The sequence below is a fragment of the Cavia porcellus genome, unplaced genomic scaffold, assembly GCF_034190915.1.
Source record: "Cavia porcellus strain 051 isolate PalLab524CR breed Dunkin Hartley unplaced genomic scaffold, mCavPor4.1 scaffold_20, whole genome shotgun sequence".
Lineage (NCBI taxonomy): Eukaryota > Metazoa > Chordata > Mammalia > Rodentia > Caviidae > Cavia > Cavia porcellus.
In genome coordinates this window covers 56,532,955-56,548,522 of record NW_026947503.1, presented here as the reverse complement: position 1 = coordinate 56,548,522, position 15,568 = coordinate 56,532,955, and the positions used below count along the sequence as shown (strand labels likewise).

At 41.9% G+C, this 15,568-nt stretch overlaps 1 protein-coding gene across 4 annotated transcripts in view; it reads right to left on the bottom strand.

The window, feature by feature from the left end:
- The window catches only part of Osbpl1a (oxysterol binding protein like 1A), a 182,704-nt gene that overhangs the window by 157,968 nt on the left and 9,168 nt on the right, over positions 1-15,568 (bottom strand). For 3 of the 4 annotated variants that reach the window (XM_003474108.5, XM_013157121.3, XM_063231830.1), the window contains exons 2-4: positions 15,251-15,373; positions 2,956-3,041; positions 2,022-2,096 (exon numbers count right to left, since the gene is read on the bottom strand). In XM_003474108.5, the coding sequence (XP_003474156.1) occupies positions 2,022-2,096; positions 2,956-3,041; positions 15,251-15,371 (282 nt within the window). In that variant the 5' untranslated portion in view covers positions 15,372-15,373. Of the gene's footprint in view, positions 1-2,021; positions 2,097-2,955; positions 3,042-15,250; positions 15,374-15,568 lie in introns of those variants that run through there. The other variant, XM_013157122.3, reaches the window with a different exon arrangement.

Below are 15,568 nucleotides of genomic sequence, written 5' to 3'. Positions count from 1 at the left end.
AATGAACAAATTCCCTTCTAAACTCCATATGCCATTTATTAAGCCACCAAATCTTAAAGGCACAAAAATATTTAAAATTATCTCCATGCTAAAAGATACATCAGCACAAAATAATTTATCATGAATTCATTAGAAATTAAAACATTTTACATAATTTAATCATGCCTAATAAAGCATATACGATGTTAGTAATTTCATGTAATGCAGCCATTTAGCTTCAGCTAACCTGTTTTTGGACGGCAGAAACATATCTAACTGGCCATATCATGGTCCTCTGATTCTAACTCTTTGCCTGCTTCTCACACCTCGATGGACTGGGGTGATTATACCAGATAACCCCAAATAATTTTCCTTTCTTACAGCAGCTGATCAGCAACTCAACTGTGTCTGCAACTTTAACGTTCCTTTGATACGAAACAAAACCATTCAGATTTAAGGGATTAGGAGGCAGAACTCATTGGAGCATATTATTCGACCACATAGAGTAAACATCAGAAAGGCCTGAAAACTAAGAGGGAATCCGTGGAAGCCAAAGAACCAAAGAGTAGGATAGATTCCCAGCATGGCCAATATCACCCATGTGCAGAAGTGAGAAAGGACCCTTTACAAAGCAAGGGGAGAGACGAGAAACACCTAAATGTGGAAAGCATACACAGGTCTAAAGGCAGAGGGTAGAGTCCTATGGGGTGGTTTATTTGAGTCCTTCACTACCCAAACACTGGCTGACCATTAAGCTATTTAGAGGCAGGGGTGGCAGAAAATTATGCTGAAATATTTTTCATTTTTTAAAAAAACGGAGCAGAGATAACAGTTGGCCAGACTCACTCCCAATTCTACAAAGTAAAGTGAGGCCAACCAGTTATAAATTTAACAAAAGAACTACAAGATTTTTTTTTTTTTTGGTCTTTTTCATTTTTATCGGTACCTGGGATCGAATTCATGACTGCCTGCTTGCAAGGCAGGTGCTTATGCCGCTGAGCTAAACCCCCAACCCCAGAAGTACAACATTTATAGGCCAAAAACATGATGAAAGGATAGCCATAGATCAAAGAGAACTGGAAATCCAGAAATAAACCTTTCCATGTATGATAAATTGATTTTCAACAAAGATGCCAAGGCAATTTGATCAAACAGTAGATACATGTTGTTATATCTGCTAGATGGAATCAGAGCCACAAGGGGAATAAACTACTCATATATGCTACAGAGCATGGATGAACTCACTATCAGGGTCAATTAAAGACTAACATAAAAGTTTATATGATCCCATTAATGAATTCTAGGAAATACAAATATGAGGAGACAGAATATGAATTTGGTAGCCCGGGACTTGGGTTAGGCACAGGGAATGAATGTAAATAGGCTGAGGAAATACTCTGGGGTTACAGAAATGTTCTAAAACTGGATGATGGTCATGGTGATTGTATTAGCGCTGCATTCAGAAAGGGTTATATCTTGCTTTATATTTTGAGAGACTTCAGTCTAAGGTTGGGCTCATGTCAATACAGAAGCGGCATAGGAAAATCCAAGGCAGAGGAAAGCTGCCCACTTCATGGTGGCTGAGAAGCAGAGAATGAGAGGAAGAGCAAGAGAGGGAGCGACCAGCGCCTGGCAAAGTCCCCGACATCACCTGCAGTTGTACTCTGCTAAACTCCTAGGGGTCTCTCAAATCAATCATGGTGACAGGCAGGATTAACCATCACAGCGGTACACCTGTGTAAATATACTAAAAATCACAGAGAACTGTAAATGATACAGCAATTAAGCTGTTTTGATAAAGGAGTAATCAGGAGGTCCCCATTGTTGGGGTCTGCAACCAGAGGTTGCCTTCTCGCTGAGGATGGTACGGGGAATCTCATGGTCCAACTGTGAGATCCTGTGCACTTTTGATCCAAAGGGCTGGTTTTTACGATTTTTATGGCTTTTTCCAGTTGTTAGCCATACGGTTTTAACAGTAAACAGCAGGGACTCCTCTCCCAAAGATTTCATTTGTGAACACTGAAAAGCAGAATATTTTTCACCTTTCGTCCCGTAAAGGCAGCTCGATGGAGTGGTGTGTCTCCCATGTCATTTAACACATTCACTTCTGCTCCAGCCTGGAAAACATGAAAACTTTAAATATCTTCCACATATCAAGAACTACAGCCAGGCATGGTGGTGCACACACCTGTAATCTCAGCACTCAGGTGCCTGAGGCAGGAGGATTGCAGCAAGTTCAAGGCCAGCCTGTGCTACATGGTGAAATGCTACCTCAGAAGGCCAAAACAACTATAAAAGGTAAAAATAATTCCTGAAAATACATGAAATATTTTTAAAATGTAGACAAGTATCAATGTTGTTTGGTTGACACTACTACTAAATAAATCAATTCATATTTTACTTTTACATAGACAGTTTTCCTGAAAGGCAAAAATCTACCAGAAAAGGTCCTTTTCTTTAAAAGTCTATACACCTTAACTCTAGAAGTCATTATATTGAAAAAATAATTATCTCTGAATATGTCTACCAACAAGTTAATAAGTTTTGAGACTTAAAAAACCACAATGTAAATGTACATATAGGTTGAAAGATGTAACCCAATTTCAAAAGTATCCATGTGAAAAATTATTCAGAGAATTGAGAAATACAAAGTCTCAATTCTCATTAAGTATGGTTATATGAGATTGTGATATTAGATGTTTTTATTATTTTTACATTTGTCATAAAACTGAAAATTATATCTTCATTAATATGCCCAATTTGCCATTCTTAAAAGGCACTAACATAAAATTACTAAAAATAGACTTTTAATTCAAGCTAACCTAATTCATATTTAGTAAAGAAAAATTAAGTGTCTTTAATGACAAACTATTGCTTTAAATAAATGCTTACTGCTCAACTGGCTTTTCTAAGACTTTCATCTTATAATTTCCGTAAGTTATTATAGTCATTCAAAAATTAAAGCCATAAATAGACCTTCAACAGATCCTGGACCACTTGTCTATGTCCAAAATAGCATGCCAGATGAAGAGGTGTCCAGCCCAAATTAGACTTACTTCTTCCTACAAATGGAAGCAGATAAGGCAGTTTTAGACATTATTTAGGTAGTTTTACAATAAACTGAGTTTCTTCCTATGAAGCTACTTTAATATCATGGCTTGTGGCTTTCCTTCACACTGTGCCAAGAGCAGAACATTACAGAAAAGCAGAGTAACAAATGCAATGAATTTTTTCTTCGTGGTGCTGGAGATCAAACTCAGGGCTTGGAACATGCAAGGCAAGTGCTCTACCACCGAGCTACACCCCCAGCCCTGAAGCTACTTTTTTTGAACTCAAAATCTTCATCCCTAAAAGGACAGAGGGGATATTGACAAGGTTATATTTAAATTATTTGATCACTATTTGGCTGTAAAACTTTGTGTCTCTAACCATTCATTTGGCCTCCATCTAGCAGAGACACTGTTCTCATGGCATATTTCACAAGAAGCAATTCTCTTGGAAAACTTCTATGGTAAGGAGCTGAAGGAAACGCAGAGCAACTCTGAAAACCCACACTACATAAGGAATCTATAGTGTCCTTCCTGCAACACAGTGAGCTCAATGGACAGGCTGAAAATGCAGTGTGGCTCCAGATTCAATTTCAGCTAGGTTACCAGAGTGCAGAAGAATCAACTAGACAACCAGAACCAAGGTTAAAAACAGTGAAACATTGGACCCTAGCCACACAGCTGGAAAGAGGAAGAAGAATGTCTCAACAATGAAAGGTAAACAATTTGGCAATAAAGATAAAAAAGGCCACTACTGCTTTGAGTGGAGATGCTCCCAAGGATTGCTGAAACTGTAAAGAGAGACCACAGCCCTATCAGATCCCCAAAGCTCACCATGTTGAAGGGGCTATCAAAGGCCAGGTGCACTACAATCAGCGACCACTCCAGGGGAGCTGCCTGCAGCTTAACAGCTCAAGTGCATGGTAGGAATTGACCTGTAGTAGGCTCAGCTCTCAGCTCCCAAATTTCAGGTTCTTAACTCAGTCTTCAGCCACCAACCTGAGAGTAACCACCACGGAATGATGACAACCCCTATCCCCCACCCCAAGGGACTATAGCTTCCAACAGCACGTCTGTGATTATTTGTCATTGATCCAAACTGCTGCATCTGTTTCCTCTCACACCCGTGCCCTGTGGAACTACTAATTACCCAGTCAAAAAATCCCAGAGTCTCAGCCTACTTCACCAAACATTTCTTTTGTCTTCTGTTCTTAAGTGAAACCTGGCTCTTCCTGATGCTAATGATCCCCATCCACTATTCCTTGGATAGAAGCTCCCCAATTTCCACATCCACACTGCACAGAAGCCATGCAAAGCTCTGCATCAAAACGCACAGCTACCTTTGGTCAATGCCTTCTCCTCTTGAACCGCCACTCCCTCAAATGCCTCTGCCGCTGCCACCTGCCAGCATTCTAGTGGCTCATCCCCCTCCAAGTAGCTTTGGGTACATGGCCCTTTCCCCTACCTCAAATCCTACCATCATCCTAGGGGTGCCTACTCTCCATGCAAGCATCCTGGTCTCTCAGTTTCTCATTTCATGTGGTTATGGCTTGCACCAACAGGTCCCCCCAAAGCCTCATATACAGTCATAGGTGGGTGACTCTAGAGTGTGTGACTGATTCATGATGCAGTGCTAGGATTAAGGGTGTGTGATTATTGAATCATTCCACTGATTGGTTTGACACCACTCTAACCCAAGTAGCCTGGATACAACATAAATGACAAAAAGAGGCTTGTCCTCTCCCTTCCCTCCTTTGCATGCTTTGCTGCCTTCTGCCCATGAACTGTTTCTCCTCTGGGATGTCCCTTGGCCATGCTACCCTGCTTTGGAGCAAACTAATTATGGACTGAAACCTCTGCAAACTGTCAACTAAATAAACCTTTTCGCCTTTCTCACTTTGGGTATTGGGTATCTGTCCCTGCAATGACAGAGAAGTAACTAAGACACTCAACTTCCCTCTTTACTTACAAACCAAGTCTCTGCTCAATGCCAGATACTCACCACCACGGTCAATATCTGGGTATCACTATCAACAGAAAACCACTTTCCTGCAAACTCCCATTGCCAGCTTGTTCACATAGGACTTACTCTTTGATTTATCAGGCCCATCATCCTTTAAATCACAGTTCATATATGTAAACAGCCCCCATATTAACTTCTATCAATAAATGATCCCTCATCAGTATCTCTTCAATACTCTTTCTTCAATATCTTCATCACAGATGCCTAGAAACCCCCACAGCCTGACAAGTCCACTAGTTCAGAGCCACAGTGGGCTGCTAACCAGTGGAAGCAAAGTTAGAGTCCCCCTGTGGGTTTTGGTACCACAAGGTCAGGACCCCACACTTCACACACAGGCTGGGCAATCCTGCTGATAATGCCCTCAGCAGGTGTCCTTCCTACCTTGTGTGACAGGTGTTTCAGTCCATCTGGTAGCCTCCTCAAGCTTCCTATCCGGCCCCTTCTCCCTTAGAAATGACCTCACCTTTTTAGGCTTCACAGTAAAAACAGAAGCTTTCATAGCACTTCTGGGCTTCCCAACAACCAATCTGCCTTCCTTTCCTCCTGATGCCAAAGACCAGCTACTCTTCCCCTCCTGGTTCTCAGGTCTTCCACTCCCCGCTATCTTCAACGTCACCCTCTTTCCTGGGTCACAGGAAACAAACAAAAAGCAACCAAGCCATCCTTGTGCCGGCATCCTCACCAGCTATGCTCCCCACAGTCCCTTGCCACATTTACCTTTCACCTGCACTTTCATAACCAATCGCCTCATTTTCCCTGCGAGTCATCACCACCATCCTTGCTTTTTCCTTCCTCCTTTTCACTCCCATTCAGTAAGTTCTATTGCTTCTACCTCCAAAATATTAATTAATCCACTTTTCTCTACTCCTATGGCTTCTGCCCCCATTTATCCCACAATTTGGTCCTCTAAGTGATTAGAAGACTAACTTCTCTACTCATATCTAGCATTTCCACGTGAAATTCTAAATCAAGAAATTTTCAAAATCATAAATTATCCCAAAATTGCTTTAAATGTCCTACATACTCTATTATCTATAGATATCTAAAATAAGTTGCAATGAGTAAGAAATATTAAGTATTTACAAAGAACAAGCCCTACAAAGAATATTCAGATGGTGGAAAACACCAGCAGGTATTACCGGGTAATGGTTAAGTAATTTCACATCTGGACATCCTAGCAAGATGACAGTACTACACAGAAGCAGGCATTGAGACTAACCAATGTATGTTCTTATTCTGCTTCTGAAACTTATTCCTTAGAACACCACTCATAGTTCCTTAGGAAGTATATTATGTATATAAATATTATTATTTACCTATCTTTATTCACAAGAATTCACATGAGCAATAGAATCATGAAACTACACACAGTATGGCAATAGCTATAAGCACAACTAGCTAGATTCACTAGCCCAGACCCTAGAAATATCAACCTTAAACGTCTACCTGGGCATGTTAGTGCTTCAGTCTCTCATTTTCAATTGGACATCACAGTATTCTTTGCCACAATAACACCGTTATGGTGTTAATCTTTAATTCTTGCAGGAGAATTATAGTACATTATACCATCTTCCCAATAATCTCAGGATGAGAAACACAAATAAGAAAACCAAGAAATGCCAGGAAGGAGCTGCCACATGGAAACACAAAATTCCTACATGTCCATTCTTGCCCATTCCCTTTGGTCGCACGCCTGTGTATCATCTGGTTATGTCCCTCTTCTACATAAACCCTTCAAACTTCCCTAACAGGTATAACAAGGTGACATTTTGAAAAAACATTAACATATTTCTCAGTTTCACATTTCCAAGTAGGTGACGTTCCAGTAATCAGCCGGAGGCTACCATGGATCAAGGCGGGGTAGACAGAAGAGAGTCATTGATGAGGATCAAATATTTTTAGCATTCCACACAGAATCCTGAAGTAAAGACTAACAGCCTTTGAAGGATGGAGGGGTTTTAAATTCCTTTACACCAACTCAGACTATTAGTTTTTAGACCACTCAGATTAGTTTCTCTCTGACTATAAAGATAACATTCCTTTCCCATGAGGCACGCTATCCTTGGAGAATGTCACAGAAGAATAAAATATCTATATACCCATCTGAAGGCTGCTCTTCCTGGGACACAGGGATTGTAGGAGAAAAAAAGACAAGATGAGACGTATAGTTTCTGATCTCAAGCCCTGGAAGTGAGAGAATCAGGAGACATGGAAGAACACGTAAGCTATGTCTGAGATGCTGGGAAAAGACCTGTCTTAGTGCCCTGTAGTAAACTGGTAACTGGTGGTCAACTTAAATACCAGCTGAACTGAATCAGCATAGTGCTGAGTGTGGATGTCCCACTCATAAAAAGGAGATATGGATAGGAAGAGTAACACTGTCAGTTCTCAGCTCCAAACACCTCAGTGGTGGTGTTTGGAGCTGTTAGTTTTCCTGGAAGAGCTTGTCACGCCAGCTTCCCAAATATGAATTCAACTGTTATCATTGGAGAAGCTCGGGTTCTTGTTGCTGAGAATGGCTGCAATTCACTTTGCAGGAGCTCTGGTCCTTACTTTTAACACTGCTTTTTGGCTCTAGAGGGGAAGATGTGTGCTGTTTACTCTCCAGGAGAAGCTTGTCATGCTGGCTGCTGATAAGTACTCAGCTGTTCTCATTGTCGGAGGAGCTCTGAATCTCACTGTCTCTGAGGATGGCTGTGGTACTTCTCAGGGAAGCCCTGATCCCTACCTTGAGCACTGCTTCTTGGCTCCAGTAGAGAACCCTTGGCCTACTGGCACAGATCCTTCATCCCTCTGGCATAGACTCAGTAGTTTCCACCACCCACCTTTGGGCCTTCCCAGCGCAGATCTGTGGGACAGACTTGCATGAATCATTGTCATGGGCTCTAGGTTTACAGCTGAACTCATACAGGTTATTGCCATGGGATCCAGGCCCTCGGCTGGATTTTCTAGGTCTTTAGTGTTGTGGAAAGATTCCCTGTACTTTCTATTTGACTCATTGAGAGACCATTAAAAATAATACTATAAATTATGTGTTTTGTATGTAATTGTTCTCCTTGCAACTCCTGACTACACACTCACATGCAAGATGACACACAATCTGAAACACAGCCACAGGGAAAGCTCAGGGGACCCACTCTAGACTCCCAACTTCCAATCCGTTCCCACATGTCACTCTGCCCAGAGAGGAGCGTGATGGTTAATTTTGGTAGGCAATATAACCAGCTGAGGGATGTCCAGAGAACTACTTCTGACATGTCGAGAGGATGTTTCCAGAAAACGTTGGTACGTACGTCAGCAAACTGAATGGGGAAGACCTACCCTGAGTATATACAGCACCTTTCAGTGGACTGGGAGCCCAGATGGAACCAAAAAGCAAAATTTGGAAGCTCCCAAGGGAGTAACCTTTTTTGAATGGGTATGTTGTCGAGTTTTGTTTTTGCTTTTTTTTTTTTTTGCTACTGCTCTTGCCAGTAACAAACTCAAAATTCTTTAGTCTTTGTGTACCGACTTGACTGGCACCTCTCAAGGTGGCTTTTAGCCCTTTTAGCTTTGGACTGGGCTGCATCACAGGTGTCTGTGTCTCTATCTCTCTCACTCACTCACTTTTTCTCAGACTTGTAGCTTCTTGGACCAGGCAGCTACCATTGCCCTGGCTCTAAGACAAGGTGTTTGACTGACTGGACCACCAAGCCTGCAGCAGGTGTCAGATGAAGATGCGACAAAGACTCAGGGTGACATGAAGCCAACAAGAGCCCAGGTGTCTGAGATAGCCAAGAACCACCAGGATTGTGTGATAGACTGAGCGGCAGGGGTTTAACATCACACCTAAACTTCACCTCAGCCTAAGGACGGAGAAGACAGAGGTCACTGAGGAACCAAAGGCTGCCTCATGGGGCTGAAGACACTTTGTCCTCACCACACGAACACACGGCAAGGCCCACCTTTACATAAATGCCAGGTAAGGGAAGACCGTGGGGGAAGGAGAGATAGTAGCCCTTTTGATAAAAGCCTAAAACTGAGACAACCAAAGACCTTTTGTCCCTGTTACCTCACTTCTCAAATGTGAACTTGTGAAAATCCCAGACCACCTTAGAGAGTAAGTTGTTTTTCTCTGAGTATCTGGATGCGAGGCTGTAATACATTTGTAACCTTGCTCTGCAAGGCACAGCATCATCTGGCTGCTCCTGCCCCACCCACCATGGGCCCTGGCCACATGTGCTGCCTCCCTTCCCTACTCAGGCCTCAGCACATACTGCTGCTTCTGCCTGGAACCTCTCACTTCTCTACTTTCACCTGGTTGACTCCTACACACTATTTTACATCCCACCCTAGAACCATTTTCTCCCAGAAACTATCCTCCAAATTCCAGTTCCGTACCTCTCCTCCATGGTCCCACGGCACTAAACTTACATACTGACGCCTACTTTGTAATGCAGACTGCTCTGATCTAGTAATCTAGTAGACTAATCTCAAAAGGGCAGAGATCTTGTTTGTCTCTTCTTCATTATCTCCAAGGTACCTCACACGCTAGGCATATAGAAAACCCTCATAACTGCTGAGTCAACTGCAATATCTTCAAGAGAAGGAAAAAAGAAATAAAAGAGCCAAGCTTGGTGATGCATGCCTCTAATCCCAGCTACCAGAGAGGCCGAGGCCGGAGGATTGCTAGTTTGAGGGTAACCTCAGCAATTTAATCAAACCTTGTCTCAAAAATTTTTAAAAGCCTGAGGATGTCACTCAGTGGTAGGGTGTTTGCCTGGCATGTGCAAAACCCCGAGTTTAATCTCCAGCATGGAAGAAACAAAACAAAGCAAAATAAAATGTATGCTATGGGTTCACCTTTGCAGCTTTCTGTAAAAGGTCCAACTCACAGTAGGTCCAATAGATCATTTTCCCTATTCCGCAATGTGTAACTGGGATAGATATACTTGGTACTTGGAAGAATCCTCACATTGGTTCTCTAACCTGTGGGGTGAGGGCTATTAAGGTTGGGAAGGCCAAATGGAATCCATTAGACTTGGCTTTGCCTGGTAAAACAGTAAATCAAAAAAAAACAGTATCGCACTCCTGGAGGGATCCCAGAGATTAGTGCCACCATCAGGGACTTGAAGAATATAGGTGTGGTGGCCCCAAAACTCCTTTAAATTCTCTCATTTGATAAGTGTGGAAGATGGATGGATCTTGGAGAATGACAGTAGATTACCATAACCTGAATCAAGTGGTGACTCAAATTGCAGCTGTGGTGGCAGATGTGCTTTCCATGCTAGAGCTGATGAATGCATCTCCTGGTACTTGGTATGCAGCTACTGATTTGACAAATACCTTATTCCCTGTACCTAGTCATAAGGACCACCACAATGTCTTCAAAGTTGTGTTTTTATAAAAATAGCTATATAATACTATGATTAACTATCTTAAGCCTGATGATGTGGACAAGTCTACTGAAAATAAGAGAAAGCATAGTAACTACGGTAGATCACCTAATATTGTGGTCTTATGTGTCTTTTTCATTGCATGTTTTTCTAGGAATTTGTTTTGCTGTCTTGCTATGATCTGTTTTTCCTATAATACAGAGAAGATAGATATACATGTAGAAATTCACACATGGGAAGACTTTTTAAAACTATTTACGAGAATATTATATAATGCATGATGTAATGAACAGATATACTCTGAAGAAGAAGAGACACTAAGAAATCCAATGCTAATTCTGTAACATTATGATATAAAATCTAGCAATACTATTATTCACTGTTCAGAGTGATATTAGTCTAATATCTTAAGTTCAACTTCAGCATATGTCCTTACAGACAGCTACTACAAAGAGAATGAGAGACATTCTGGTAGTCATTATTGACTTCCCCAGTGTCAGGTCTTGAAGACCTAAAAAGCCTTCATCATCCTGTAATGATTTGATTAGTTCTATAATATGCAGTATGTATTCAATGTGTGTAAAGATGAGGACAACTATTTGGAAGAAAACTAGGGACAATAAGATAGACAGTGAAGATCTCCAGTGGACTTGCTTTGAAATCTGTGTTTCTTTAACTTGTTTATGAACTGTTTTGTTCCGTTTTGATATGTTTAATCTTACCCTCTTTAAGATAAAAAACAAGTGTGTAGGACTGACAACCATATTACTAAGTTTTTGTTGGATCATTGAGCAGAACTGTTGGCAGTGTCACTATTTGAATGTCACTTTGTATGCTTTAATTTTGTAACCTGAACAACTGTTTCTAAGATGACAATATGTAACTTAACAACTAGTGATTTCTTACTGTTTACTTTTCTAAAATTCTGTATTATTTCTACCCTTTTTTTTCTTTTCCTGTTTTTTTTATTTAAAGAGAAAAAAACTATAAACAAACAAACAATTTGCTGGTAAGGCCAACGATATATACTTTTACTGCCTTACCTCAGGGGTGAGTTAACCTGCCAGCCCTGTCATAACTTAGTTCTCACAGATCTTGATCACCTTTCTCTCCCACATAGTATTACACGGGTCCTTTACACTGATGATGTTATGCTGCTTGTGCCTAGTGAGCAGGAGGTAGTAACCACTTTGGATTTGTTACAGCATTTGAGAGTCAGAGGATGGGAAATAAATCCAACAAAAATTCAAGGTCCTTCTACCTCAGTCAAGTTTCTAGGAGTCCAGTGGTGTGGCGCATGTAGAGATATTCCTTCTAAGGTAAAAGATAAGTTGCTGCATCTGGCTTCCCCTACAACCTAAAAAAAGGCACAATGCCTAGGCGGGGAGGCTATTTGGATTTTGGAAGCAACAAACACATTCCTCACTTAGGTGTCTTGCACCAGCTTATTTACCCAGTGACTCAGAAAGCTGCTCGTTTTGTGTGGGGCCCAGAACAAGAAAAGTCTTTTAATAGGTCTAGGCCACTGTGCAGGTTGTTCTCCCACCAGAATATATGTTTCAGAAGATCTAAAGGTACTTCAAGTGTCAGTAGCAGGTAGAGATACTGTGTGAAGACTCTAGTGGGCTCCCACAGGAGAACTGCAGTGGAGGCCTTTAGGATTTTGGAGCAAGGCTCTGCTGTCTGTCATCTGTAGACAACTACTCTCCCTTAGAAAAATGGCTTTTGGCCTGCTACTGGGTCTTAGTGAAAACTGAACACTTGACCATGAGACACCAGGTCACCATGTGACCTGAGTTGCCTATTATGGCCTGGGTATTATCTGATCCACCAAGGTGTAAGGTTGGACGGGCACACCAACAGCATCATTAAATGGAAGTAGTATATTTGTGATGGAGTCAGGGCAGGTCCAGAGAGTACAAGTAAATTACATGAGGAGGTTGCCCAGATATCTATGCCTGTTTTCCAACTTGCACCATGTAGGGTATACCATGTGATCAGCTGTTAGAGGAAGAGAAGGCTAGAGCCTGGTTTACAGATGGTTCTGCACGTTCTGCACGTGCAGGTACCAACGGCAAGTGGACAGCTGTAGCATTATGTCCCATTTCTGGGACATCCTGAAGGACACTGAAGTAAATTGTCACCATAGGCTAAACTTCTGGCAGTGCACTTGACAGTACATTTTCTCTGACAGAAAAAAATGGCCAACCTGTGACTGTATAATGATTCTCACAGGCTGTAGTCATAGGTTTGGAAGTCTAGTCAGGAGCTTGGAAAGAACATAACTGGAAAATTGGTGACAAAGATATTTGGAGAAGAGGTATGTGGGTAGACCTTTCCATGTGGAGAGAGGATATAAAAATGTTTCCCATGTAAACCTTACCAAGAGGTGGTATCGGCAGAAAGGATTTTAATAAAGTAGATAAGATGATCTGTTCTGTGGATAGTGGCCAACCTTCTTCTTCAACCACCTCTGTCATTGCCCAATGGGTCCATGAACAGGGTGGCCAGGGGGCAGGGATGGAGGTTATGCTTGGATTCAGCAACATGGACTCCCACTCACCAAGGCTGATCTGGCAACAGTCACTGCTGAATGCCCAACATGCCAGCAGCAGAGGCCAACAATGAGTCCCCTATATGGCACCATTTTCCAAAGTGATCGACCTATGATCTGGTGGCAGGTGGATTATACTGGATCACTTCCCTCTTCCCTTATGGAAGGGACTGTGCTTTGTCCTCACTGGCATAAACATTTATGCTGGATATGGATTTGCCTTCACTGCATGTAAACTACCAAAACTACCCATGGACTGGTAGAATGCCTTATTCACTGTCATGGAATTCTACGTAGCATTACTTCTTTTTTTTTTTTTTTTTTTTTGTCTTTTTCATTTTTATCGGTACCGGGGATCGAACTCACGACCGCCTGCTTCCAAGGCAGGTGCTTATGCCGCTGAGCTAAATCCCCAGCCCCGTAGCATTACTTCTGAAAAGGAACACATTTTGTAGTCAAAGAAGTGAGACAGTGGGCTCATGCTCACGGAATTCATGGTCTTACCATGCTCCTCACCATCCAGAAGTGGCTGAATTGATACAAAGGTAGAATAGTCTTGAAGACACAGAGCAACAGCTAGGGGGCAATAGCTTATAGAGCTGGGGCAGGGTACTTTGAAAGGTTGTACATGCTTTGAATCAGTGTCCACTACATGGCACTGTGTCTCCACAGCCAGGATTCATGGGTCCAGGAATCAAGAGTGGAAGTAGAATAGTACCACTCACCATTACCCCTAGTGATCCACTAGCAAAGTTTTTGCTTCCTGTTCCCACGACCTTATGTTCTGCTGGCTTAGCAGTCTTAGTTCCAAAGAAGGGGAAGGCTTATACCAGGAAGCACAATAATGATACCACTGAACTGGAAGCTAAGACTTTCCCCTGCTCATTTTGGTCTCCTTAAGCCTTTGAGGAAACGAACTAAAAAAGGAGTCACAATGTTGTCAGGGGTGACTGATCCAGACTGTCAAGGGGAAATTGGACTACTACTCCACAATGGAGGAAAGGAAGAATATACATGGAATGTGGGAAATCCCTTAGGGCACCTCTTAGTATTATCATGTCCTGTTATTAAAGCCAATGAGAGAAGCCAGGGATACAGCTCAGGGGCACAGCACCTGCCTGGCAAGCACAAGGTCCTGAGTTTGATTCCTCATTCCAATAAATAAATAAAGTCAATGAGAAACTACAAAAACCTAGCATAGGCAGAAAGACAAATGGCCCAGAGCCTTTGGGAATGAAAGTATGGGTCACTCCACCAAGGAAAGAACCATGACCTGCTAAGGTGCTTGCTGAAGGCCAAGAAAATACATAATCAGTAGTGGGAGAAAGTAGTTCTAAATACCAGCTACAACCCTATGATCAGCTACAGAAAAGAGAATAGTTCTAATGTAATATAATGTTGATAAACTTAATACTGGTTCTTAAGGATTGTTAAGCTGTGTTATAATATTCAAATTGTGAAATGATAAGAATAAGCATCACCAAAGGAAAACTTACCTTCTATTCTGGTGAATAGAAGGATCTGTTTTTGTTTGTATGCAGAATAGTTAGAACATGTTAGGCATAATTATAAGCATGTCTTTGTATGCAGAGACTGATTTAAAGAAATGTGTCTGGTTGCCAAGTTGACAAGGGGTGGATTGTAAAGACTGATACTCAGCAGTTCTACATCGTGGAGTGTGAAGGACATGTCCTTACTGCTCTAGGATCCTGTTCATTGTGTCAACTTGAGGAGTTTAGAGGTGATTTAGCAGAGGGCCAGGGTCCTCACTTGGTAAATACCCTGAGCCTGTACAACAGGAGGACAGGGAGATGGTGTGAGTGCTACACCCATTGGAAGGCAGAGAGCCAGCATACAATATAAAGGAGGAAAAGAGGCTTCTCTCCCCATTTTGCTCTTGTTGTTTTTTCTCTCTTCTGCCACCTTAAACTGTTGTCCCTGTTCTATGCTTTCCTGTCTTGGGGGCAGCTGATTAGGACTTAAACCTCTACAAACTGTGAGCTAAATAAAAACTTTTCCTCTCTTAATTTTGAGGGTCAGGTACTTTGTCTCAGCAATCAGAGAAAAGTAACCAACACACTTAGAAGGTTTAAGATCCTCAACAATTAAGAACAGAACTCAGTTCCTCTGATTTAGAAGGGACCAAAAACATTTCACCCAGTCTTGGGAAGGTTCCACCGGAAAGAAGGTATTTATACATACAAGACCAGGAAGATTAGTGATGAATACACGGTACACAGTGTAGACTCCAGAGAATTCATTCAGTGCTCACCTTTGCAATTAATGTCAGCCATTACTTCCTTCCTCTCCATGCTTTCTATCAGCTGCCTCACTTCTTCAGCATTGCCGTTTCTGGCATGATGGAGCAGCTGTTGTTCTGCTTGTGTGTTCATGTCTAGATTAAAAACAACAACAACACCACTGCTATTATCTAAGAACATAGTTAGCTGTTAGAGAGTATTTCACAATAAAAAAGAGAGGGTCAGGGATACAGCTCAGTGGCACAGTGTCTGTCTGGTAAGCACAACGTCGTGAGTTTGATTCCCGGCACCATAATAACAGTAATAATGAGAAAATCATTTCCATTTTA